Genomic DNA, 24,699 nt, shown 5'->3' with positions numbered 1-24,699 from the left:
GCGGGGAGGCAGGCAGGCAGGCAGGCAGGCAAGAGATGGCTTGTGTGCAACAGCATGGGGGTAAGAAGTGGGTCATAAGGAAATCCCCATATGGACGACCCCTCCACAACACACCCTACCCCGCTGGGCACTGCCTACACTGCCAGCAGCCCTCCAAAACTAACCCAGAGCCCAGAGCGAGAGGCACAGAGGGGACAAACGCTTGGCTACATATACAATGAGCTGCCAGTTCATAAGAAACCTGCCTTGGCACAGATTGCACAAGTCATATGTCACGTGACTGCATGTGCGTGGAGGACCAGCATTTCTTGCGTCAGTTCGTGTTAGTCAGTGTACTTGAAACTGTTGAGGGTGATCAGCTGATTCAACCATCACACAAACAGATTTGTTTGTTTTTGGCATGTTTCAGCAATGTACAGAGGATGCTTGCGGATGAGAGCGGGTCGAAGGACAATGTCAAGAATCCCGCAAAGCAGACAAATTGCATCCAAACTCAAAATCTGTGCAAAGAAGGTCATCTCAGAGTGGCCTTTCTGTTCAATCAAGACAAAAACCATGCTAGGTGCTAATGTTGTCTGGAAAGAACAAGAACAAGAGCATGGCAAAAAAGCATTAAATGTGGACCAGTGAGGACTGACAAAGCCCAGGGTTCCTCTTGCTGATGGACAAAGGATCCTGACTCAGAATCTGGATCCTGGATTCAGACTTTGGCCCAAGCATCGTACATTCATGCAGTCTTCTTCGGTGTCAACAGTGCAGGCCAGTGTGGTGACGTAGGGAATGTTTCCCCGGCACACATGAGAGCCCTCGATGGCCACCGGAGAAGGTCTGAACAGGATGCTGTATCTGAATATCGTTTTAGTTTATTCCCTCTTCGCTACAGTTTATTCACACTTGGATGGAAACGTGTATTTGGGATGATGTGGAAAGGTCCATTTCTATAGTAGTCGTATAGCCGACATGTTTTAGAATCCATGCCCAGATGAATTCATGCTGCTCTGTAGGCCAAAAGAAGTGCAACACACTACTTGTTAGATGCACTTAATAAACTGCCCTCTTGGTGTAGTGCAGATGCAATGCACTTTTCTTCACATTAGGCTTTAAACAGCAGAATATTCTGCAGACTGGTGAGGGTTTTCCCTCAGAAATGCCTCCTCAAATCCATTAAGACAAAAATGAGTCACTAACACAGTCCAGACTAAGGAAACTCTTTGAGGCATAACAAGGTGATCTACTGTACCTGTTTAGTGGGGGAAACTCTGGCAGACAGTAGAGCTTTTAAATGGTCACAGCTGATAAACTAATGAAGTCTGTGATCTAATAACTGATAACATTGTCCAAGCTGTGAGATGGAGACCACAAGAGAGTTCATTGTGATGAAAAATGATCTCAGTCTGCAATTATACCTGAAACTGGTTCTCACAAGGATACAAGTACAACACAGACACACATACTTACTGTATATATATATATACATACATTATTTATCACTTTGTCTCTCACTTCTGTTTTCTCCTTTGCATGGACACACACACACACACACACACACACACACCAAACACACGCTCTCACACACGTCTGCACCCACTGTCTCATACTCATGTCTTCCCAAATGAACTTAATCTAAACTGGTTAATTATGAGATTCATCGCTGTTAGCACCTGTTAGGTAATTAATGCCAATCACTGCCTTCTGGGGAGGAAAATTATCCTCCATAAAAACACGGTTTAGCTAGCATCACTCTCTTGTTTCCTCCTCACTTTCTCTCTCCCCTGCTTGTCAACCTGCGTGCCCTGCGCCTGCTGTTAGCGAATCATCCCGGAAAATACATAAGCACTGCTATAAACAAATTCTGCAGCGGCGCTGCTTGGCGCTCGTGGATAAAGCAGTCGTGGGATTCCATCCACCACAGATGGGTAGACAGTGTAGGAGTGTGGACGTCGCGGTGGAGAAACCTGAGATGTCAGTCAGCAAAGGCAATCAGAAAATAGTAAATCATTTAGGACTGAGCTAATGCCGGCACGGTAATGGTGGCTCTGGCCAGAGCGGTGGTTGGCAAAGCAAGCTCGTGCTGCAGTTTCGTGACTGTATTTTGATATTCAAACTGATAGTATTCTATGAAATTTTAAGACGTGTGTTGCAAATTTAATCAGAAGTCAACCACTTGATATTGAAGCCTTCACTCCAGGGTTGCTGCAGCTGTAGGGTGGGAGCTGATGAAGAACACCTCAGTATGTGTTTGATTTTTCAACTTGGAGCTGATATTGATACGTGTCTGTCAGGTTGCAGCCGGGCACATGTATTTCTGAAGATAATGATGATAATCTTCTTTCCAAATATTGACTTGTACGAAAGCTACAAACTGTGCAATAGCTGGCAAATTGATCGGCTATCAAAGGTGTGGTGTTTTAGCATCAATAAACCATGAGTGCAAATAAGACATAAACAAATGGATTATCACTTAGAAGTTTGGCAGCCTCAGTCGGGCCGCACCATGCGGTTCCCTTCATTTGCTAGGACTATAGATTTTGCTGTATTCATTTATGGCATGGGGGAGATTGCTTTACAGCACATCAGCTTGTATGGAGTAGCATTGCTGAAGTGCAGAAGGAGTGAAAATTCAATGCATTCTCTGAAGAGAAAAGTAAAGATAGAAAGTAGAAAGCAGCAGAGTTGATTGGAAACGTAGCAATAACACTAACAGTGCCAATGACGTGACACGGGTATGCAATGCCAACCCCACCCCTTAGTGTTGCTGTGCCTGTCAAGCTTTCCATTCCAGCACAGCGCATATGCAAGTTGACAACAGTGGCAGATTTATCACAAAAAAATTCAAGTGGTAACTTGATCTCAGACAGAGGTAGACAAAAGGAACTTCCCATTTCTGGTCTGCAACCGTCGAGTTTGCCGGCTGAAATGAAAGGAAATGTCACTGGCAGATTTTATCAGCTGTTGCTAGCTAGTTAATTGAGCTATCTCCATAAGTTGTTTGAAAATTCTGCCTGCGGCTGACTTTCTAATGTTTCCAGTTGAATTGTTTCACAATGAGAATCCTGCAGAAGGGGTCTTAAATATGTACTTGATGGCTACATACGTGATGTCATGCTAAAAACCTGAAGCTAAAGCTAATGGGTCACAACCCTGAGCTGAGAGTATGATAAGGGAAAATGTAATGTTAATTTGTTGTAACATAACCCTGTTTGGCTACTTAGATTACATACTTTGTTCATATTATCACACATAATATTTTCACTTAACATTACAAGAGAAAAGACTTTTGAGGGCTAATCAATGTGTTTGGAGAACGCTATCTTAGGTAACGGGCTGAAGTTGAGCTTTGATTGGACAATCACTGCTCAGGGGAGGGGTTTAGCAATTGGTCAACTGGTTACAAAAGTTATATGAAGGTATTACATTTAATTTGACAAAGATATATTAATGTTATAAAATGCCGAAGTTGTATGTAGCTAACCAATCTATTCAAACACACACTTTGCACGGAGACTTCAGCTTAACTGAACTTTTTTACCAACAAATTACAGAGAAAAAAGCTGCTTGTTTTCACATTCACAAAAGAATCTGGAACAATGTGAGATGTGTTGTAATTTAGTGAGGTACCTGGAGACCGACATTGTTGGGTCATTGGAGGCAGTCATACATAAATGTAATCTGTTGCGCAGGCAGTGCTGCGTGGAATGAGTTATACATCATTTATGGCTTAACGGTTGATGTTTGGGCGACGCAGAGCCTGATGGGACAACGTACACAATGAGAGAGGAGGAGACGATGAGAAAGGAGTATGGGATGGGCAAAAAAGAGGCAGCTGGGATGTATTGAGGGTGCAGGCAATCAAGAAAAAGTCAAGACAAACAAATGGCTGGACTAAATGGCTCAGGTACAGCCAGATGAAATTCAACATGAGGCTGAAGTAACATGAGGAGCAGACAGGCAGCTAAGTGAAATGTTTGCGCACTTTTTGTAGACTGTACAGTATACAAGAAAACCACCATACTTCAATTTTCAAACTGCAGCTTTAGAAACTCACTGTAGATTAAACTTCACAATGTTTTGTCCACAAATGTCATGGTTAGTTTTCTGAGGTGTTCCTAAGGCTGTTCCATCACCAGCCATAATTAGTTTAATACTTTTTTTTTTTCCAGCTGTGAGCAGCTCCTCCATTTCCTTTGTGCTTTGCATTGAGGGGTAGAAATATATATTAACATTAACTGACTTTATTGCCACTTTTTCAGATCTCAGCAATTGGCTTGGTTAGTATGATATTACTATTACCATCAAGACCTAGGTAGTAAGAAACCAGAGTTGCTCTAAAAACAAGCTGGCAGGAACCAAAATTGGATATGTGAGAGAAAACAAATTCAGAATTGCTTAAAACCATGTTTGTATCAATTACATACATTCACATTCATACAAACATACACCCCATTATATCTGCCACCAATTCTCCTTCTCCCTATCCACCGCCTTCTCATTGTCTACCAGCAAAAGCAGCAAATCAATGTCTGTCATCTTCTACCTGTATTCTATGCGAGACTGGTGCACCTGCCACATTCACATCAATACTGTTTCTTCACACTTGACATGTAACAGACTCGCTAACGCCACAGCAAATGGGGACTTTGTACACAGTACAGCTTTTGACCAATTCTGGACTAAATGAATGTCAAAGCACAGAAGCCACATAGCCACAACAGTGGAATGTTGCCATTGTGGGCTCGAAGGCGAGACGCAACAGGGAGCCTTGTCTGAATCCTATCCGCTCTGCGTCTTCCCACTTTCATATCAGGAGAGGCCAGAAAGATCGATGGTCTCCGTATAGATTTCCTCACTCCATCTTTCGGCAAACACTCTCAGCCTCCCCATCAGTCGGCTCCATCCTTTCTTCCTTTTTCACAATCTTTCTTTTCTCATCTCTCGTCCTCCACTTGCACTCCACCAGTCTCATTTGTGTTCCCTCACTTTATTTCTCTCTCTCTCTCTCTCTATCTATCTTTCAGACTTGGCATGTACGACTGCTCTCCATCAGCCTCCCGTAAATCAGAATAGGGGGGGGGGGGGGGAGGCACTTTCAGATCCCCTCTGCTTCCATTTCCCAAGATTCCTGAGGGGGACTGATTCAATCGCTGCCTGCTGGTGAGGTTGACAGTGACATCTAAAGGTACCTCTCCCTCTGGATGCCTGTCTCTTATGCTTCTCTACAATTCCTATTCCTCTACACACTGCAGCACTTGATGCAATTGCCTATCTCTATCTAGTGAAAAAGTTGTGTGATTGGAGATGGTTATCATATGTGCAAAGACGTATAGAGTTGTGTGATTATAGGCTGCGGGAAGACACTCAAGGGAAGTATTAAATCGGCATGCAGGAGCTCTACACGCAATAATAGAGCTAAATAAAAGTTGAATGCATCATCACAGGCACAGTACTGTATGTCATATATTACCGGGCAGCCACCTAAATTAACGTGCTCCCTGATTTTCCAATAAGGTAAGGCCCGTTGGGATTATGAAGCTCATTAAGTTGCTTTGTGCGCAGACACTGTGCCATGCTGCCGCCTGTGATCTGATGAGAAGATACTGAAATGTTGTATTTGCATATATGCATGAGACTAAACAGGGCGGCCAATGAAAGGGCAGGAAAACAATCCAAATTTCCATATTGAGTCAACAGGTTCACCAGACCAACAAGACTGTGGTTTTTGGTAAGAAAGGATTTCAGTTCTGTGGCTTTGAAATTGCCAACGTACATACATTATAGGTATTTATTCAGGAAGGATTGATGGCATGCATAACATGTCCTTGAATTTTCACCGTGACATGCAGACTTTGGAGCTTCCCAGCAAACAAGAGTTTCACACATTTCCTCCAAGACTTGAAGAGAAGAACTCCAAGAAGTGAATTATCAAATGATTTTGGGTAACACATACACTTGTTCTAAGCTAATTTACTTATTCTGGGCCGTCACTTTATGTAACCAAAGCGACAAACATAAACTGTGTTGGCGACAAATGGAAACTGTGTATTTAGCTATCTGTAGGCATGTCATGGCAAAAATAAAAGTGTTTGAGACATACTGAGCACACAGAGGGACAGAGAGCAGGTAGATTACACTGCAGAGCTAGTTTGAGAAGTTGATTTGGATGTCTTGATACTTGTTAAAGAAATAAGTTGACATTTTGGGAAATATCGTTGCTTTCTTGCTGAGAAGAGTAATACCCTAAATACAAAGCAACAGCCAGCAGCTCGTTAGCTTAGCTTAGCATAAAGAATGGAAACAGCTAGCCCAGGTCTGGTCAAAGGTAACATAATCTACCTACCAGCACCCCTAAAGCTCTGCACACTAGTTAATGCATTCTATCTCATTTCTCAACTCTTACAAAAACTGAGCTAAGCCAACCGGCTGCCGGCTGTCGTTTCATATTTAACATCAGACATCAGAGTGGATTTTCTCATATAACTCTCGGCAAGAAAGCAAATAAGCATATTTTTTAACACGTCAAGCTGTTCCTTTTAATGCTACTGTTTGAAACTGGGTCACCTTTGCAATCCATTGTAACTGTTTGTTAATGGAAGTTGACCACATCTGTCTTCCTGCCTTCCAAAGGAGCAAGCAACAAACTTTCCGGAGCCACCTTTTATACTGAAAACCTTTTCAGAGCTTTAAGAGATATCAAAGAAAATGTAGTTGGAAGTCTCACTGATGATATTCAATCAGCGTGTTCTCCTTGACCCTCTTCTTTGACACTGAGGTGATTCTGGCTGTTTGAAGCTTTCGCCAACAGTGTCAGGTTATATGTGAGCAAAATTTTAAAAAAGACAACATCTGACCTTTCCTCAAGGAAAATCTGAAACAAAAAAACAGTCTGATCTCCTGGTTTAATTCCTCCAAGGAAGCAGATGTGTTCAGTTGTAGACTCCACTCATTCCCAGTCTCACAGCGCAATGTGACACTGCCTGGACCAAGCCTGTTGCATACATACAGTACACTATAAATGGCTACAGACAGAAACACACTTCTGCTTCTCTCTGGGGAAAATGGTGAGAATGTCATCTAGAAACTGCAACAAAAACAACACCAGGAGAAGAAAGACAACCAACTACGGCCATAAGAGACCCGAAATGCCAAGAGAAAAGGCAACAGTGGCCAGAAGCCGAGGGGAGCTGAGAGCAGGGCGATTGCTGCAATCAGAAGGGTGGAAAACAAAACTCCTTCTCTGTTTTTGTGAGTCGTTCCAGGCTGGTAATTTGCAGGCAGGCAGACAGGCACAAGATCTGTCGGAGCGAGAGCCCAGCATCGTGACGCATTTCGCCCAGCCACATGTCCCCTATCCATGGGCCAGCACCCAGCAGGATGGGGGGTGGTGGGGGCGAAGGCTGTAAGCCTCTCCTCGAGTTTGTGTGTTTCAGTGTTTGTGTGTGTGTCCATATGTACGTACGAGGATGGGAGGGTGAGCGGCGGGAAGGCTGCCAGTGTGTCCCTACCTCCTCGGGGCAGGGTGGCGAGCGAGCCAGGCCATACTGAAGCCCGCAGGCGAGAGAGAGAGAGAGAGAGAGAGAAAGAGGTGGAGCTTGCTCTTCCGAGAACACCACCCTGAGTTTGGTTGTGTGTGGGGAGGGGTGGCATGGATGGTGCATTGGGATGGGTGGGGGGGAGGGTTCAGAGATGTGCTCCCAGCATGAGCTTTCCCTGTGACTTAACATCGCTGGTGGCGTCAGTCAGCTAGCCAAGCAAATCTGCTGCCTGCCCCCGGGCCGTGTGAAACACAGGCCTGGAGCAGAATACGTGTGTGTGTGTGTGTGTGTGTGTGTGTGTATGGAGGTTGTACACGTGTGGGTGACTTTGGGTGTCCATATGCATGTGTGTGCATAAGGAAGAGGAAAGCAAAAAGAGCCTTCAGCACCTTAGGGATATGGGAAGTGATCTGTTCATCCAAAACAGGCCGGCCTCTTTCAGTATGAGCACACACATGGAGAAGTGACTGACCAACACAAAGCCTAAGCTCCCATAATGCTGTCAGTGTAATAGGATGTGCTGTACTCCAGGGGTTCCCAACCTTTCTCATTTTTTTTTTTTTCCAGATGTACCACAGGCCTGCACTCGAGTACCCCTTCATCAACACAACCCGCCATATTCCAAATGTCTTCATGTGAAGTGATTTTAAACAAGATGCTCGTTAACACTGTTAAATCTACTGTTCCTAGTGCAGCTTTTCATATAAAAATAAATGTTGTTACAATCTTTTTTTTTTTTTTTTATGAAATTGAACTGTGAACTGTTGAGGATGGTGTGGTCAAGGTTGCATTCATACTATTAATGACGTAAGCTCGACGTTTAAACCATTTATCCATTACTGTTAGCTGTCTATTTCAACCATTTATCCATTATTTGTTAGCTAGGTATTTCAACAGTTTATCCATCGCTTTTAGCTAACTGTTTAGACTTATCTGGTTACCCCTGGTTGGGATAACTAAAGCACTCCATGAGAGGAGAGCGTCCACTGTGAACACTATTAGAACACAGCTGGAACACTGTTGGGAAGTGGCAGGAATATATATTATTCTCAGCCGTACAGAAGATTAGAGCTCGAGCCTATTATTATCACTTTCTTATTGGAAACTGTATGAAAGGAAAACTGTGTGACAATAGCTGCAGATTACAGAGGATTTCACACGGCGTAACACAGCTACATGTTGGGGCCTAAGCAGACTTATAATGCCACTATGAGATTCAGCTGCTCAGACCGTGAGCGTGTTATTGCTAAAAGGAACATAGCTGTTTTCTCAATAGCTCCCCTTCTGCAATGACAAATATAAGGGTGCATGCATTGAGCCAAGTGCCTCTCGTAACTTAAACACAGCCAGAATTACAAACAAAACCCTTGACTTGAGTTATCTTCGTTAATAATTACATTTTTGTGTGATACCATATGACAGAAAATAATCCTAATATTTGCAAAAGGCTTGATTCATTAATTTGAATAGTCGACTTAGGAGAGTCAGTGTTGCAGTTAATTAGAAACCAGTGGTGATAACCACCTGTTCAAACATACAGATGGGAAGTCTGTCTGCTTATCCCATGACTGCGTGCGAGAGCTGTATCATTACAGATAGTCAAATGTAAATGAGACTGAAATAGATGAAGATAGATGGACGTAATATTGCCCATCGCGCTCAGGATTTCACTGAATGGCACCACAGATCACGTGTCTGACATGTGCACGCACGCACAGGCGTGTGTGATGAGCACGTAAGTGACCGTAGAACTGGACATGTGTGCACGCTGCGCAAACGCACACACAGTCACTGCACAATTACCTGTCAAATTCACAATGTGACTTCCTGGGAGTAAATGAAGTGATTAATATTCGTGGGGAGTTGGGGGGGGGGGGCTGATTAGAAGTTGAGATATTCACCGTCCCCATTGCTTCTTTTATTACAACACTACAATGACAAGATGGGAAATTACACACTGGGTGATGCGAAACACTTACAACAGAAAAGGATGGACCACTGTCTCTGCGCGTCAAAATACTGTTTGATTTCTTTATATATCCACAGAATGAGTGCTTGTTCCAGTTTACATTACCTTTCACAAAGAAGCTAATGCTCAGTAACAGGAGCGTGACGCAGCTAGGGTTCGCCCTACTTAAGGGGAAAATCACACTTTCTTCCCGTGTTTTTCTATGTCTCTCTTCTCATTTTCTAAAATCTTTTTGCTTCTTTTCTCCTTCCAGTCCTCAGTCTCCCTCCCTCGCCGGGCTGTGTTGACACCTCCCTCGCCGGGCTGTGTTGACACCTCCCTGGCCGGTCTTCCCTCAGAGTGGATGTCTGCCGCTGGTCGATGCTTGCAAGCTGTGCGGCCCCAGAGCCCTCATAAACAGGAGCCTAATGGCGTCCCTGGGCTGCTGAGGGGCATCACATTAAGATAATTAGGCAGAGAGAGGGTGCAGGAATGAGGCACTGGAGAGGAGGAGGAGGAGGAAGAGGAGGAGGAGATACTTCTGCACCTTCTGAGAATCTGAGCATGTGACTTTCTGTGTTTTTGCCTTTTTGCTCACTGTAGCCTGATTTACGCCCTTTAGTTTAATCTTGTGGTAAGAATGATGCAAGAGCTTCATAATAATAATAATAATAATAATAATAACTTGCTTGTGTGGTGCCGCATAACTGCACCACGATGTCTGAAAGCAGAAAGCAATGTGATTTGTTAGGAGTGACGGGGTATCCAAACAAACTAAATCACCTTTATGAGGAGACAGATGTTGATGTCTGACAGCTAGCAGACAAGGTGAATTGTACCAAAGAGTGCCGACAAGTATATTATGTAGCTAAAGTTACAATATGTGGACTGAAATCTTATTAGTTTAGTATCTCAGTTTTGCATATATTTCTCCAATGGCCTGGAATTAGGGTCTCAATAGCTAATAAATTTTTTTGCAATGTGTTTGGTGGCAATTTTGAAAGTTGTAGTCCATTAAGAACATATTAAGACTTAAAGCGAGGCATCTTTTGGGCCATGTTTGTGTTGATTGACAGGTGTCTCCGATGATGACTATCAGACTATCAATCAGGGTGGTTGTGGCTAGCTGGCTTCAGTCTCCACCTTGTTGACCGAATAGGGCATTTCTTGGTACAGTCAACTGTCAAGATGGCGGCAAGTGCAAAAGCCAAGTTGAGGCTTCAGAACACCCTCTCAGAAACCTATTGGTGATGTCACAGACACCACGTCGATGTTTTTCTTAAAGGAGTCATTTGACATTTTGAGAAATAGGTTTATTTGCTTTCTTGTCAAGAGTTTGATGAGAGGATTGATACCACCCTCATGTCTGTATGTAAATATGAAGCTAGAGCCAGGAGGCGATTAGGTTAGCTTAGCGTAGCAGGGGTAAACAGCTAATCTAGCTCTACCAGCAACTCTAAAGCTCACTAATTAGCATGTTATATCTTGTTTATTCAATCCATACAAAAACCGAAATGTAAACATGACAAGCTGCTGTTTTATGGCCATTATGTGGGTTATATCCAGCCAAGATATAATCCTGCACATAACCGTCATCAAACCACAACTTGTTGTTTTTACGCTTCAGTTTTTGAACGGATTAAACAAACAAGACATAATGTTAATTAGTGAGCTTTAGAGGTGCCTGTACATTAGGACAGAGCCAGGCTAGCTGCTTCCCTGCCTCCAGTCTTCATGCTAAACTAAGCTAAACGTCTGCTGACTGCAGGTATCAGTCAATAAGCATCTTTCCTAAAATGTCAAACTATTCCTTTAAGTGTATGTATGAAAATGGACGATACATTTGTTACCAGAGTGCTTGTGTGACTTTTGTATGTGCAATTATTTTGTAAGTAGGCAGTGTGAACGAAATGAAATCAATAAAACAATGGAATAAAACAAACATTTTCCTCAGTGGTTTCCTCAAAAGAAAACTAGTTGTAGATATAGCAGAAGCTTCACTGTCGCTCCAAGGAGCTACGAGCCTGGAAGACAAACTAAGGGATGGAACTTCACCTTCTTTCTTGGCTGTTTGAACATGAGGACAGAAGCTGAGCTTCAAACAGAGCTGGAGCTGGAGTGACGCCTCACAGATAACTACCTCCAGCTCTGTCATTTTCTCTTTCGCAGCGCCTCTTTGCTTGTTTCTATGGCCTGTGCCGCCGTGTGTAGGTTCACTAGCTGGAGCTCGTCTTTCCGCTCTGACACTCTGCAATCAGATGTGACACACTGAGGGCTCAGATGACAGCTGGGAAGACAAGGTCACGCAGTCACCTACTTTTAACGAAGGATATGCACAGCTCCTTTTGACAGGCCTGCACTGTGCTTTTGCACGGCATACACACTGCGTACGCATACACCTTCACTCACACACACACACACACACACACGCATGTACACACATACACAATCACAAGGCGGAGCAGGAGGGTTTTGCAGACAGGGTCTTTTCTCGTGCCTGTGCAATCTCAGAAGCAATTACCTATTAAAATTTCATCCTTCCCATCTCAGAATGTTTAGGAAAAGATTATAACTGCTGGGGAGGTAATTAAGCCTGCAAATGGTGAATTGAGTTGTGAATAGAGAGTGTTGTGTAAGTGTTTGAGTGCATAGTTGTGTGTTTTGTCTTAATAAAACTAATGCAGCCCACCTAAAGCTCTTTGGTATGATACCCAAAATGACAACTAAGAAGTGCAATATTTGTCTGGAGGTTCAGTGTATTAATTCACAAGGATAACTGTTATTTTCGAATTAAATTTTCACGACCAACCTCTTCATTAGATTATACAGTGAGTGTGTAGAAACAATGAGATTAGCTGCGGCTGCTTGTCGGTTACACTTAAGAAACTCTCAACACTTCCAGTTTCTAGTGCCAAAAGTGCTGTGGTGAAAGTCACCCTGAATTAAGTGGCAGTGGCTTGAGATGTTTTAAGACTTTTTTCGTGACAATCCAAACGAGAGCGTTTAGCTTTAGTGCTGCTATAATATAGAACGACAAACACAAACTTTCAGAGCTTCAAAAATGGCTGCTGCCATCAGTCTGGGTGTCGCCACTACGATCATTTGACTCCTCACGTTGCACTGTTCCCTCTCGTTCCCCTCTTCCTCCATCCCTCCCTTCCTTTGTCGCCTCAGCTCTTTGATGCTGAAAGTGAAGAGACGCGGGATCTTCAGCCTTTTAAGGATTCAAACAAAGTCTCTGAGTTTTGAGATGACATGAAAGTCTGCCAGCCCCGGCCCCACCTGAGGATTGGTGGGCCGGCTGGTTCTGGTTCACAAAGCAACCAAAGTGTCCATTTTTAATATGCAGTAGGTAACAGGGGCCCCTGCTGGATATGCACAGGGGCCCCGTGACATAACAAACACAAATCTCAGGCTTTTGTATTACTAATTCATGCTGTACCTTTCTCACTTGTATGGTACATGTGATAATGATGGCCAATTATCAAGACACAGCAGAGCACGTATTGGGAATATGCTTTTCTGTACCTCTGTTGACAGATGCACTCAATAAAGGGCTTGCAAGGAAACCATACAAATGATAAAGCAGCGGTGGTCCTCAGTGATTCCTTGACAGTTTTCTCCTCCTATAGAAGCAGCCGAGGCCTGCCAGACCAGATTCATTGATGCCAGCAATAGGCCAATTTGGCCATAAGCTATAATCAATAAGTGGTTTGCCTTAAAAATAGATTTTCCAGCACAAACTCTGGCTTGTGCACATGTACAGTGGCATTCTTTACATTGCAATTGCCTCTCGCTCCACTCTTCTTCTCCACCCTTCCATCCATTCACAGCGGCGCTCTTAATGAAAGATCATCTCGGCCCTTTCCAGTCTATTTATCTTCCGTTAATCGCTTAAAACAAGAATAACATGTCCATATCCAGCAAATCGATATCTAATTCCCCTCCTCTGCAACCACCCCTCCCCGCACCCCGTGATGACCCCCCCCCCCCCCCCCCTCGCCTGGCGGAAGGACCCATAAACCAATCAGGTGGTCACCAGGGGAAGAACCCGCCAGATCGCAGAGGTTAATAACATTCCTCATGATCACCCACAAGCCCCGAGGATTAGAGGGTTCAGGGGAGCAGGTTCCACATTGCAAATAATAAGTGCTATTTCACAGCAGTGTCCTCCTGGCCACTTAGGTGATAGGCCACCCCACTATCTTATCTCCCCCACAGTGAGGAGGACTTGAGCGGACCCCAGCCCCTACTGAAAGTGTTATTCATCTCTTTTCATGGTAGCACCTTTTTGAGATTGAGACCCCCCCCCCCGCGTCCCCTCTGAAACCAAACCATTTTAATGAATGCAACCTTTTCCCCTTTCCACGAGATGTGCTCTCATCATGATGTTGATGGTGTCTGTGGGCGTAAGTGCTTCATGCTGAGTAGGGTTATGTCACCTTGTCGTTAGCCAGGGGGGGGCTGTTGTAGGATTACACATTTATCTTATTCTCACAAAACAGAAGTGGTTACTCCTTACATGTACACTTCCTGTCTTCCTGTCTGTCATAGCATTCAACAGTTCCCCCGAAATCCCAGAATGTTTTGCTGGCTCATGGTTTAAACTGTGAAAACTGTAACCTGCGAGGGGAAAAAAGTTGGGATGCTATTGGCGCTTTAACAAAGGTGCGTACATGAGATTGGCATAAAAGAAAAAACTTTTTAATCTTGTTAAAATATCGGGGGGGGGGGGGGTTTTCAACCAAAGCGAAAAGCAAGCCGCCAATATGAACGATATCGCTGATGTCTCTTTATTTGCATTGAAAAACAGCTAAATGATCTCATCCGACTGGCAAATCCGTTCACTTTTCCTAAAACCAGGACTTTAAAACTCAACACCAGATTAAATAACTTGGTGAAATGTATAGCTTGATAGTAACACAAGAAATGAGGGAAAGACAGTCTTCTAGCAGGACGAGTGTGAGTACAGTCACAGAGTGTCTCCAACACATCGTTTACGGTGAAATTCATCTTAGATCTGCTTTTTTTTTTTTTGGCACAAGAAATACGGATTGGTGATGCAACTTTGAGGGAATCTGAATGCTGTGTGCTGACTGTCTCCATGTGTTTATGATGTGTACACACTGTATGCTCTGGTCTGTACATATTTGAGTGTGCGTGTGTGTGTTTGTGTGCATTCATCTGTTTGATCTCCGGTGTTAAAACACAAAGAAGCTCTACTGTAGCAGCCCACGGGACGCAACAGAAATAGATGGCATTCATACGCTCTGTATTCTACCACCACCACCACCACCACCACCACCCTTCAAACTCCAAGCCCCCCCTTCAATCCCCCTACACACACACACACACACAAACACACTACCACCACCACCACCTCCACTTCCTCACCGACTCACACACACACTCCCACTTCCCTTTTTCTCTCTCTCATTATATCATGTGGGCACGAACCAAAATAAAACAGTGAATAACGGCTTGGATTTGAAAAGCTGCAGAAAAAGGCAGGCAGATATTCTCTTTCTAGCGTGTTATGAAATGGATGGATATCTGGCCGCTGCGAGATAAAACAAAAACCCAATGCTGTCATTTGAAACAAAATAGGAACAAGCCTGCAGGCATGTGTGTGTTGTTCTCCCTTGTGCTTATACTGTATCTCTGAGGGCTTTCTGACTACGCACCATCAACCAGACACGAGTTCGGTTTAAAACAGTTGACTGACTTGATCCCAAGCTCTCACGCCGTTGCATCACTCCAGATGACTTCCGGAGGGCCTCTTGACACCAACCTTCAATGTCACTTTAAGTAAACAGCTTTTGTTTCCACACCCCCATGTGCTTCTCTAAGTTATGCACAGTCCAAAACTCCCAGAACATAACAAAAAAATAAAAAACAACTCACGGAGGTTTGTGGCCCTGGAGACAAAGTGCTGCGAATGCATCCCTAGGGCCTCCTCCCCCCGATACTGCTCACCTGGACACCCGCCCTGCAGCACACTGGCGACGGCCCTGTCAGACAGACAGAGGGGGGGGGGGGAGAGGAGAGGAGAGGGGAGAGACAGAGAGGCGGTGATGGATGAGGGGTGCAGACATGAGGAACTGTGCATAACATGGTTAATTGAATTATTCACTTGGGTTGCACTGCTGTACGGCATCTTTTCATGAAACCGGGAGGTGCAGCTGACTGGAAGAAAATGGGATGCCCTGATGAATGGGGGAAAGATCTGGTTTCATGTGTCCTGCTTTCGCTGCAATCATTGCACATGCACCCTCGCCCGTTAGATTCCAATATGAAGGTGTAGCCTATAAAAGCATCTCCACTGATCTCCACTCAGGCAGATACACAATGGAGCCGCCCCCGCCTAATGACAGAAGAGTAGCTCACGTAATGTTATGCTTATACCACAATGGATGGATGGACTGGAGCGGAGAGAGCATGCAGCACCATAAAGGGTCTCAGTACAGAAGATGACATAAGTTGCTATGGTTGCCCAGAAACCACAGCCTGTGTGTGTGTGTGTGTGTGTGTGTGTGTGTGTGTGTGTGGAATATAATGCGCCTGATGCAATTCAAGCGAGATGTTGTTTCATAATGTTATGCTGCCGTGTGTCAGTTTATTCCCACTCTGTACTTCTGATGCGCACACGGGCAGACGAGGAAAAGAGCGACACGTTGCGCGCTCCAGATCACTGCGTGCGTAGGCCACTACCGCAAGTCTCTGTGTAAACAAGCGCACTGAGAGGAGCAGCGAGGGAGGAAGAGGGAGACTTACCTGGACATGTTCTCTCTCTGAGGCCGGTGCGCCTTTTCCAGCCCCAGTTTGGTGAAAATCCCCACAAGAGCCATGATGGCCACTACTCCACATATGATGTAAACAATTAAGTTCGTCTTGTCTTTGGTGCTGTCGTGCATCTTGTTGATTTTTTTGTAGGGGGTCTGCCCGGCCCTCATCCACAGCGGAGCGTCATAATTTTTACAGGTGCTCTGGTCCAGCCGCGAGTGCTTGTAGGAGCAGCAGAAGCGGAAGCCACAGGTGCCGCAGCAGTACAGATAATTGCCCGTCTTGCAGGTGAACGGCGGGTCAAACTGGCCCATCACGTCGTAGTAACCCCGGCATTTGTCCTCCGTGTGCGGGGTCTCCTCGGACACGCTCTCCTCCTCCCGGGAGCCGTTGGAGGTGGCGATCATCACGAATCCCCCGAGCAGCCCCGGCTCCCCGTCAGCCTTGCACACGAGAGCCATAAGTTTGAGCAACAAGAAGCCGAGGAGAAAGTATTTCCCTCTCATCGTGCTTTCTCCTCCGTGCAACTTCACGCGGAAACGAACAGACTTGGTGAGAGGGAGAAGGGCGCGCGGTCATGATACGCTGGAAAGTCCAGAAAGACACATCCAAAAAGCAACGCACCGTCACCCGCGCTGATGACCATCTTTATTAACATCTCACCACCCAGAAACAACCGCGCAGAATGAAAGCAGCCTCCCCTTGGAATGAACTGAACTTCATCTAACTAACCGCTCTCCAACGCGCGCTCTCTCTCTGCTGCGCATCTCTGTTCTCAGTCGGGCATCTGCGGGCTCGGATTTCGCGTTGTTTTTCAGGAGTGCATCACTTTACATATCCATCGGTGCGCTCTTACGCACAGGAGTAGGCAGAGACACAAGCCGCACCGAGGATGAGAGCGCAGTGAGCGAATAGCAGAGCCGAGGGTGGGAGAGCCTGGTGCGCCAAAAGGAGAGGAGGAGGAGGAGGAGGAGGAGGAGGAGGAAAACATGGGGAGGGAGTGAGACTGCGAGGGCTGAGGAGAGAGAGAGAGAGAGCCTTTATTGTGAAATATTATGATAAAAGCCCCGGAATACGCACATCACTATTCTGTTTTGCCGTCGAGGAAAGGCGTGGGAGCCTCCCCCCCCCCCCCCCCCCCCTTTGTCCTCCACTTTATGCATTTTCAGTCGTAGGTTGCCATTGTTTTAGGAATCCTGAAATCACAAGTGGCTTAATGTGCTCCAATAGGCAGTGGCTGGCCAGAGCTTCTAAAGGCAGGCATTCATTTTGAAAAGCCTTCACCAAAGATGTGGCCCCGGGACGTAATGCCCACTGGATCCCTGGGGACTTTATAGAAAACAGTAAGGGTTCTTAATGCCCATGCGGTCCTTACTTCAAATGTTTCCCAACCAAAAGACACAACCAAATAATAAGATGACTAATAAGTGAAAACCCCCTCGCCCCCCACTGGAGAATGTCTGTCCCTTTAAATTCATTGTTTTTCTTTCTAAAACAGAGAACAACATGCCTGCAGTACAGGAGTGTGTTATGGATATACAGTTCTTCAAGTGCACCAAACAGGTGCTGTGACAAAAAAAAAAGAAAAAGGATTTCATTAACTGATTAACTGAAACATCTTCAGTCGAGCTGAACAGAGCTGAAAACCATATAAAATATACTTATATAACCCTGTAACACAAGTGGTCTATGATGATTAATTTTGTGTGGTTAATAAAAAAAAAAAACAGACATCTAAAGGACCTTCGACTGTCTGGATGCAGTGAAAAGCGAGCCAAACCGGCTATTGATACTCGTGCAAATGTGAACACCATTAAAGCAACCGGGTAAACAGTTTCTACCGTCTGGTAAAAACAGGATGGATGAACCCTGCTGAATTTTGAACGACCTCTCTCCGTGGTGCTGAAAGGCCGCAGCATCTGTCACGCACGGCGGCCCTGGGAGCTCAGCGCTCTGCAACTTCAGAAAACACACGCAGATAGACAAAAAACAAGCACATGGACACATGCAACAACAAAAAAAAACAACAACAACCAACCAAATACAGAAACACACTGCAAATACGGCATCTAAATGCTCCCGGGTATTTTCTTTACACGAAATGCAAAATGACTTGGACTCCAGATGTTGAGTTTATGGTGGTTAAATCCTTGGGGGCTGTGTGCGCTTAATGAGGAGATTAAAACGATCGTCATTTTTACAGCATATCCAAACTGTGGCAAAGTTTGTGGATTAAATGATTGATTGACCATGTACATATTTAAATATGTTGTAGGGTATACTTGATTAAAACAAACAAAGCAAACGTTAAAGGCTGAACCTGGTTTGGGTACATAGACACAGAAATGCGCCTTTGCCTGCATGTGTGCTGTTCGGACAGCAGAAGTGACACACAGTCACAAACAGGCGGTGTAGTCGACCACCGATAGCTTCAGCCAGCCGCTACACACTCGCTGACAGGCTCACAAGTCGCACAGTAGTTTGCTCGGACAACCATCGGATCATATGGCTGAGAGTGAGGATCTCTTTCTCAGGGCTAAACACCGGACATTCAGCGGGCTGACTGAAGGTAGCCGACTGTTAGCTTCTTTAGCCCCCCCCGGCTAGCCAACGTACAGGCTAACCCACCAGCTAACGCGCTCTCTAACTCGTCTGTTACACAAGTTGTTGTCGCTGGCTGGTCGCAGGTCGGCGGTCCGACAGACTGAACGCAGTCACTTGACAGCTTTTGTGTAGCTTTGTTTTATTAACCGGGTCACCGTTACCAGTCATAGCAAGACTAGCTTGCTAGCTTGTGTTTAAGTAAAGCGTACTAGGAAGTTAGTGTTGTTCTTTGTTTCACTGGCGTTAATTAATCAAATGAGTGCAGCAAAACAATGCTTTGTTGTTGTTTAGAGGTGCTGTAGTGTACTATTAGAGGCCACAGGTAATAGTTTAGTTAGGGAATTTACTGAGTGGGCTCAAAATTCAAACTTGGGAGGAAAAATATTTGTTTAGTCCTCTAACTTTAGGTTCTCTAATGAGGACCCCTATTTTTATTTGTTTGAGCTTTAAATCAACATTTAAGTTGCTTTAAATTCCTGCATTTTCGAGGAGTTGTAGCACAACCTCAAGTATAGTCACTGTGGCAGACCTTATTTAAATACATTAAATTAGTTTAAAACGTTTCATTACTACCGTGTGCGGTTCAGCCCTGTAGTCGAGATATTCAAGGACTCAAACCATCGTTTTCTACCTTTCATGTCTGTTTAGGTCGTCAGCGCCTACAGTAGGAAACCAGCTCGTGTACGGCAACTCGAGGGAAGAAAGTATTTTATTATTTGCTGCAAAAGCGAGCACCCCTGTGCTTTCATCTCAAATGATGATTAAGTTTGTTTGGAGCGCACCATCTGCCACCTGAGAAATCTCTGCAATGTATGTTTGAAGTTGTGCTCGACCAGGCTGCTGCCTCTCATCTCCTGTCATGTCATGGGAGCTTTGCTTGCTTCTGCAAGCCCTTGTGTGTGTTTTTTATTTTATTTTATTTTTCATTAGTCTGTGAAATAGTTCACACATCTGACTCCAGAGAGAGACATTGTGCTACAAAGTATGCTCAGTGTAACAAAGCTTGCCTGTGTGATTTGAACTCATTCCTTTGCTAAGAAGAGTAGGTCTAACCTGCTTACTGAGGTGCTTATTGTCAGGTAATGATTTCCATATGCGATCACTCCTAAACTTAAACCGAGTTCAGAGACTATTCTGCTGAGCTGCAAGAGTTCAACATGTGCTGATGAAAGTTTTTCATCTGTTTTCAAAGACAGATCTAGTCTGGATTATCTCAAGAAGTAAATGCTGATGGACTGTCATAGACTGCTGAAATGAAGTTCGGCCTACACCACAGCAGGGAATTAAACTTCAGTGGTCATGGCAGCTGTTTATATTCAGCATTCATCAGCAGTCTCTACTGTGTAGTCACAAGTTGATCAAGGCCAGCCTAGTTTGGACTGAAGGCATTCTAAAGTAATTTAGTTGAAGAGATGATGATGATAATCATAAAAGTCGAATGTGTTTCCCCTCATGGTTTCAGAAATGTCAATTACAATGAGGGGATCATTGTTAAGCTTTTCACACGTCCGGTTCCCAGGAGCAAGACGCTCTTTGTTGCGCTTTCTTTTCCTATCTTTGCTCAAGTTTCTCTGGAGGACAGAATTATCATAAACTCATTTGGGAGAGAGCTGCACGGAGAGCATGTTAAACACCGAGGACAGCTCGTAGCCCCCGCTGAGTGTGAGTGAGGGGATTTGAGCAGAATGCAGATGCAGACTCTCCTCAGTGACGGTGGTGTGTAACTACAGCGCTGCCACCACATCCCCCAGAAACTGAACGAGTGGAGCAGAAAGCTTGTTGTTTACACCTGCTCACAGCGTCTGTCCATTTGCAGCCGGGCAACAAGCGGACTGCATTTCCATACCACTTTGCCGGGCTTTCTCCTGTGTCCTTCACGTCAAACCTTGTCATTGCCATCAGCCAAGCCGCGTTGAGTGCCTGCTTCCGTTCTTAACACGGCTTTCCTTGTTAATGAATATTGGAGAGTGATTAGATTGTAGGGCCCTTTGGTTACATAATATCAGGATTATGTAAAACACTTGTTCTTTGCCATTCATGCTCTGACATGTAGCTATTTATTAATTATTTAGCACTCATTACTCATAGAGTGAGCCTGTAGAGCTTAAACAAAAAGCTGTACATTGCATTGCATGCCCCACCCCCCCCACCCCCCTCCCCCAATCTTCAATTCCCAGGCCTAAATCCTGATCACAGCACTTCCAGCTAATCAAGTGTTGATTCCAAGAATGAATCGAAGGCATCTACACGAAGCTTTCACAGCAGGCCTCATACCGCTGAATGACTAATGCTGTGATGACACCTAATCCCTAAAGCTTTTATGTCTCTGAGTACTACTACGTGCAGTCTTCTGTGAAAGCATCCTGTGACCTAAACATACTGAAATGTTCAGATGCTGCCAGAATTGTCAGCTGCTAATGAAAGCTGTGTCCATTAAATGGGCATGTGAACGCGTTTAAATTTGAGCAAGAGCACCTGAAACCATATGTAAACCATGTATTTTAGGCTTTACACATAAACATCAGTATCATTTCTGTTTCTCTGTATATTTGTCATGTAAAAAGTCTTCTCTGGAGACATTCTGTGTGTGTACTTACTTCCACAACAAATGCTCCAGCTGTATAGGCTAACAATTACTCCTTGAGGTGGTGTAAATTGATGATAAACAACATTTTATCAAACTGTATGAGAACGTAAAGAAAGTGTTATATTTTGTTCATGTAAACCACTAAAAGCTAACACAGTGAAATAAATTCGAGTTCATGTTTTTCTTTCAATATTTGGTTAATGCAATGCAATATTCATTTAGCATTGATTGATTTTTGGTGGCTACTTGGTGGCAGTGCAACAAGCTGTAAGATGAGATAAGCCTTTATTGATCCCCAGAGGAGAAATTCAGGTGTTGTGTAAACACAGCATTGACACTTTATCCCCTTATGAAGTCGCCGGGTCGAACGGGTTAGCAAGCAGGGGCCTGTTAACACATCCAGCAGACACTGAGCAACATTATCATTCATTTAGTGTCGCGTTTCTGGCCACCTGATGAATCTAAGTCCAATAATCACTCTCCTTTCACTCTAGCTGCTAGACGCGCCACTGTGTACACCAGCCAGTTTGTTTGTCTTGCTGTTGGGTGGGTTTATCGGAGCCTTTTCTCTTTTTTTGCTGAAAACAGTTGCCTGTCTCTGCTGGAATTGAGGTTGATCATTGAGGGCCGTAAAACCAGAACAACGAGCTGAAAGATGCTAAAATGCTCCCTAGAGCATTTACACATTTATTTAATCGATATAAAATATTAATAAGTGCAGCTTTGATTAATTGAAGTAATAGTTTTTTACATTTTCTTCTTTCTTGCCTCCATTGGCCTAACAACGCGTAAAGTTGCCTGAGGCAGCTTATAAAGTTTTATTGCATCTTGGTGTTGGTAATAAGTCCATTCTTGTCTCTTCTGGTTTCTAGATGCAGAGCGTGAGTGGATGGGACCATTTTGCTTCATCCAGGCCGCAGACCCCCAGCTGGGGCTGATGAAGGCCTGGAGGGAGGGCGACTGCGATGGTGGAGGGGACGAATGGGCCGAGGAGGTCGAGCTCACCAAGCAGGCTGTGGAGGCCGTGAACCAGCTCAGACCCAGGCCGAGGTTCATGGTGCTGTGCGGCGACCTGGTCCATGCCATGCCAGGTAGGGACAGAAAACGTTTCTAAAGAGCTGCAGCTGAGTATTACTGCTGCCACCTCTCCTGTAAATGAAGAAGCTGTGCCTTCAGTTTTTCACACGGTAAAAACGTATTTTTAGCTAGTAGCTCTGAACAGGTGTTTAGGGAAAGCACTAAGTGTGCGTCCTGCTGTTGTGATGAAACGCTCTTTCAAGTACATTGCTTTTTTGCCAAACATTGAAGTACTTTTAACATCTCTGAGTGATAAATACATGCTGGGCTCTGAGGGCTGTAAAGAAACTACAACAGCACATGCTTACCGCTGAAAACATGCCGCATTAGTGACGAGAGGTTCCCAGCGGACACACGGCCGTATGGACAGTAGAAAACAAGATATTGGCATCAACCAGTGTAGCTGCCAGTTATCCGCCTAATGTTGGAGGACATAATGTGATCTCGCAGATGCCACGTCGCGCGAGCTTTAACTCTGCTCAGCTTCTTCTAGTCAGACCGACTGACACAGCAGTGCTCCCATGAGGGTTACCTCGTGGCATCTGGTGCATCGCGCAGGCTGATGCAAATGCTGAACTTATTTCAAAAGCGTTTGAAATGGCTCTCCCAAATTACAGATAACGGCAGACTATTTAGAAACACAAGCTGTGATTTCACGCACACCGTTTCACCAGTCGAACTTGTTTTATGCCTCGTTTGTATTCGGCGCTCCAAAGCTGCACGCTGACAGAATCTGTGGCCAAAGCTGATAATTTTCTTCATCAGAGGGATCCAAGGAAGGTTATGAGCAAAGTTAGAAATTATTAACAACCACCCCCCAAACACTGTTAAATGATTACTCTGTACTCTGTGATCATTTTATCAGCCATCAAACCAAGTTTTTTATTCCTAATAAACACAGCTGACCTTTTGGATTCTTGGCCAGTGAACCTGCCTCCATACACACAACTGACATCTTATTCGTTTTCACCAGTAGTTCTGTTATGAGTATAAAGCAATCTGATATTTGATACTGATAGTTTGGATCTGGAGAAATTAAACTTGTGGTGTAGATCCAGGCCAGAACATTAAGTCATCTATTCCACCCAGATCGACTGATCATCAGCTGATCTATTGATCTATCTTAAACCCCAGCTCCATACATCTAAATGCTGTTGCTGATGCTTAAACTGGGTTTATACTGTATGTGCAAAGGGTCAGCGGGTCAGTGTTTGAATTAGAGTTCAGCGTCACATTTCACCCATTACTAGCACCACCAACAACACTAGCTTTACATACATCCGTTGGCAACCCAAGCTGACCAATCAGAGTTCCTGCCGTCTCCGTGTGGTATCTGTAGCTGCTGTGGTCCCGACATGTAGTAACATCTTTGAAGAGGCGCATGTCAGCTTGGGGTGTTAGCTGTTGCTGCTGCTGAGTGCTCTTCACTTGCTAGTGTCCATCACTGCCTCTGCAAGCTGTAGTGTCCTTCAGTTTAAGCTGATTAATAGATTATAATTTAAATGTACCGCATATCTCTGACACATCAGGCATTTGTACTGATATTCCAACTTTGTATTATTTGGTGTGATGTGTCGAGGTCAGACTGATCAGCAGTGTTAGCACTCTATCTCTTCTGTGGGTTTTAGTCTTTCACCTGCACAGCATGAGGTGACTCTGATTAGGCAGGAAAACAGCTCTGAAATGTCAGATATATTTTGTCATAATAGTAAAATGTGACAGGAATGTTTCTGACTTGAAACCATTAAAATTTTTCATGCTTTTCCTGTCATATATGATCCCAAAATAGGCATGCAGTGTAATCTGAGTCTCATTGTGAGATGCGGCTGTCATCTTTGAGCCTCAGACTGAATCGTGTATTTGTGACCCCCGTGCAGCAGGCAGGAGAGGTTTGTGATGACTTGCAAAATGAATGCATGGTTGCATCTCTGGCAATAGTGAATGGCATTTGACCACAATATGTAATATAACCATAAAGGAGGCATGTAATAGTTATACTGAATACATGTGTACGGCTGTCAGGAGTATAAAGACATGTAACAAGTCTTGAATTTTCAAACCGACCTCATGCTGCGCCTCATGTATTCGTCCACTGCTGCAGATATGTTGTTAGCAGAAGCTGAGCCAGCTTTCTGACACTCCTCAGTCTTTAAAGAGAATGGAATATTTCT

The 24,699-nt window shown here is 44.5% G+C and overlaps 2 protein-coding genes across 2 annotated transcripts in view; one reads left to right on the top strand and one right to left on the bottom strand.

Annotated features, from left to right (window-relative positions):
• shisa9a (shisa family member 9a) overlaps positions 1-16,766 on the bottom strand; it is a 39,969-nt gene extending 23,203 nt beyond the window's left edge. The window contains exons 1-2 of the mRNA XM_070927604.1: positions 16,252-16,766; positions 15,382-15,488 (exon numbers count right to left, since the gene is read on the bottom strand). Coding sequence (XP_070783705.1) covers positions 15,382-15,488; positions 16,252-16,766 — 622 coding nt within the window. The remainder of the gene's footprint in view (positions 1-15,381; positions 15,489-16,251) is intronic.
• A 1,999-nt stretch (positions 16,767-18,765) lies between these two features.
• cpped1 (calcineurin-like phosphoesterase domain containing 1) overlaps positions 18,766-24,699 on the top strand; it is a 29,825-nt gene continuing 23,891 nt past the window's right edge. Inside the window, exons 1-2 of the mRNA XM_070927676.1 lie at positions 18,766-18,829; positions 22,324-22,542. Of these exons, the coding sequence (XP_070783777.1) occupies positions 18,766-18,829; positions 22,324-22,542 (283 nt within the window). The remainder of the gene's footprint in view (positions 18,830-22,323; positions 22,543-24,699) is intronic.

This window comes from Enoplosus armatus, chromosome 20 (assembly GCF_043641665.1).
Source record: "Enoplosus armatus isolate fEnoArm2 chromosome 20, fEnoArm2.hap1, whole genome shotgun sequence".
NCBI lineage: Eukaryota > Metazoa > Chordata > Actinopteri > Centrarchiformes > Enoplosidae > Enoplosus > Enoplosus armatus.
Note: the sequence above shows the minus strand (reverse complement) of the source record. Positions and strands in the feature narration are given on the sequence as shown.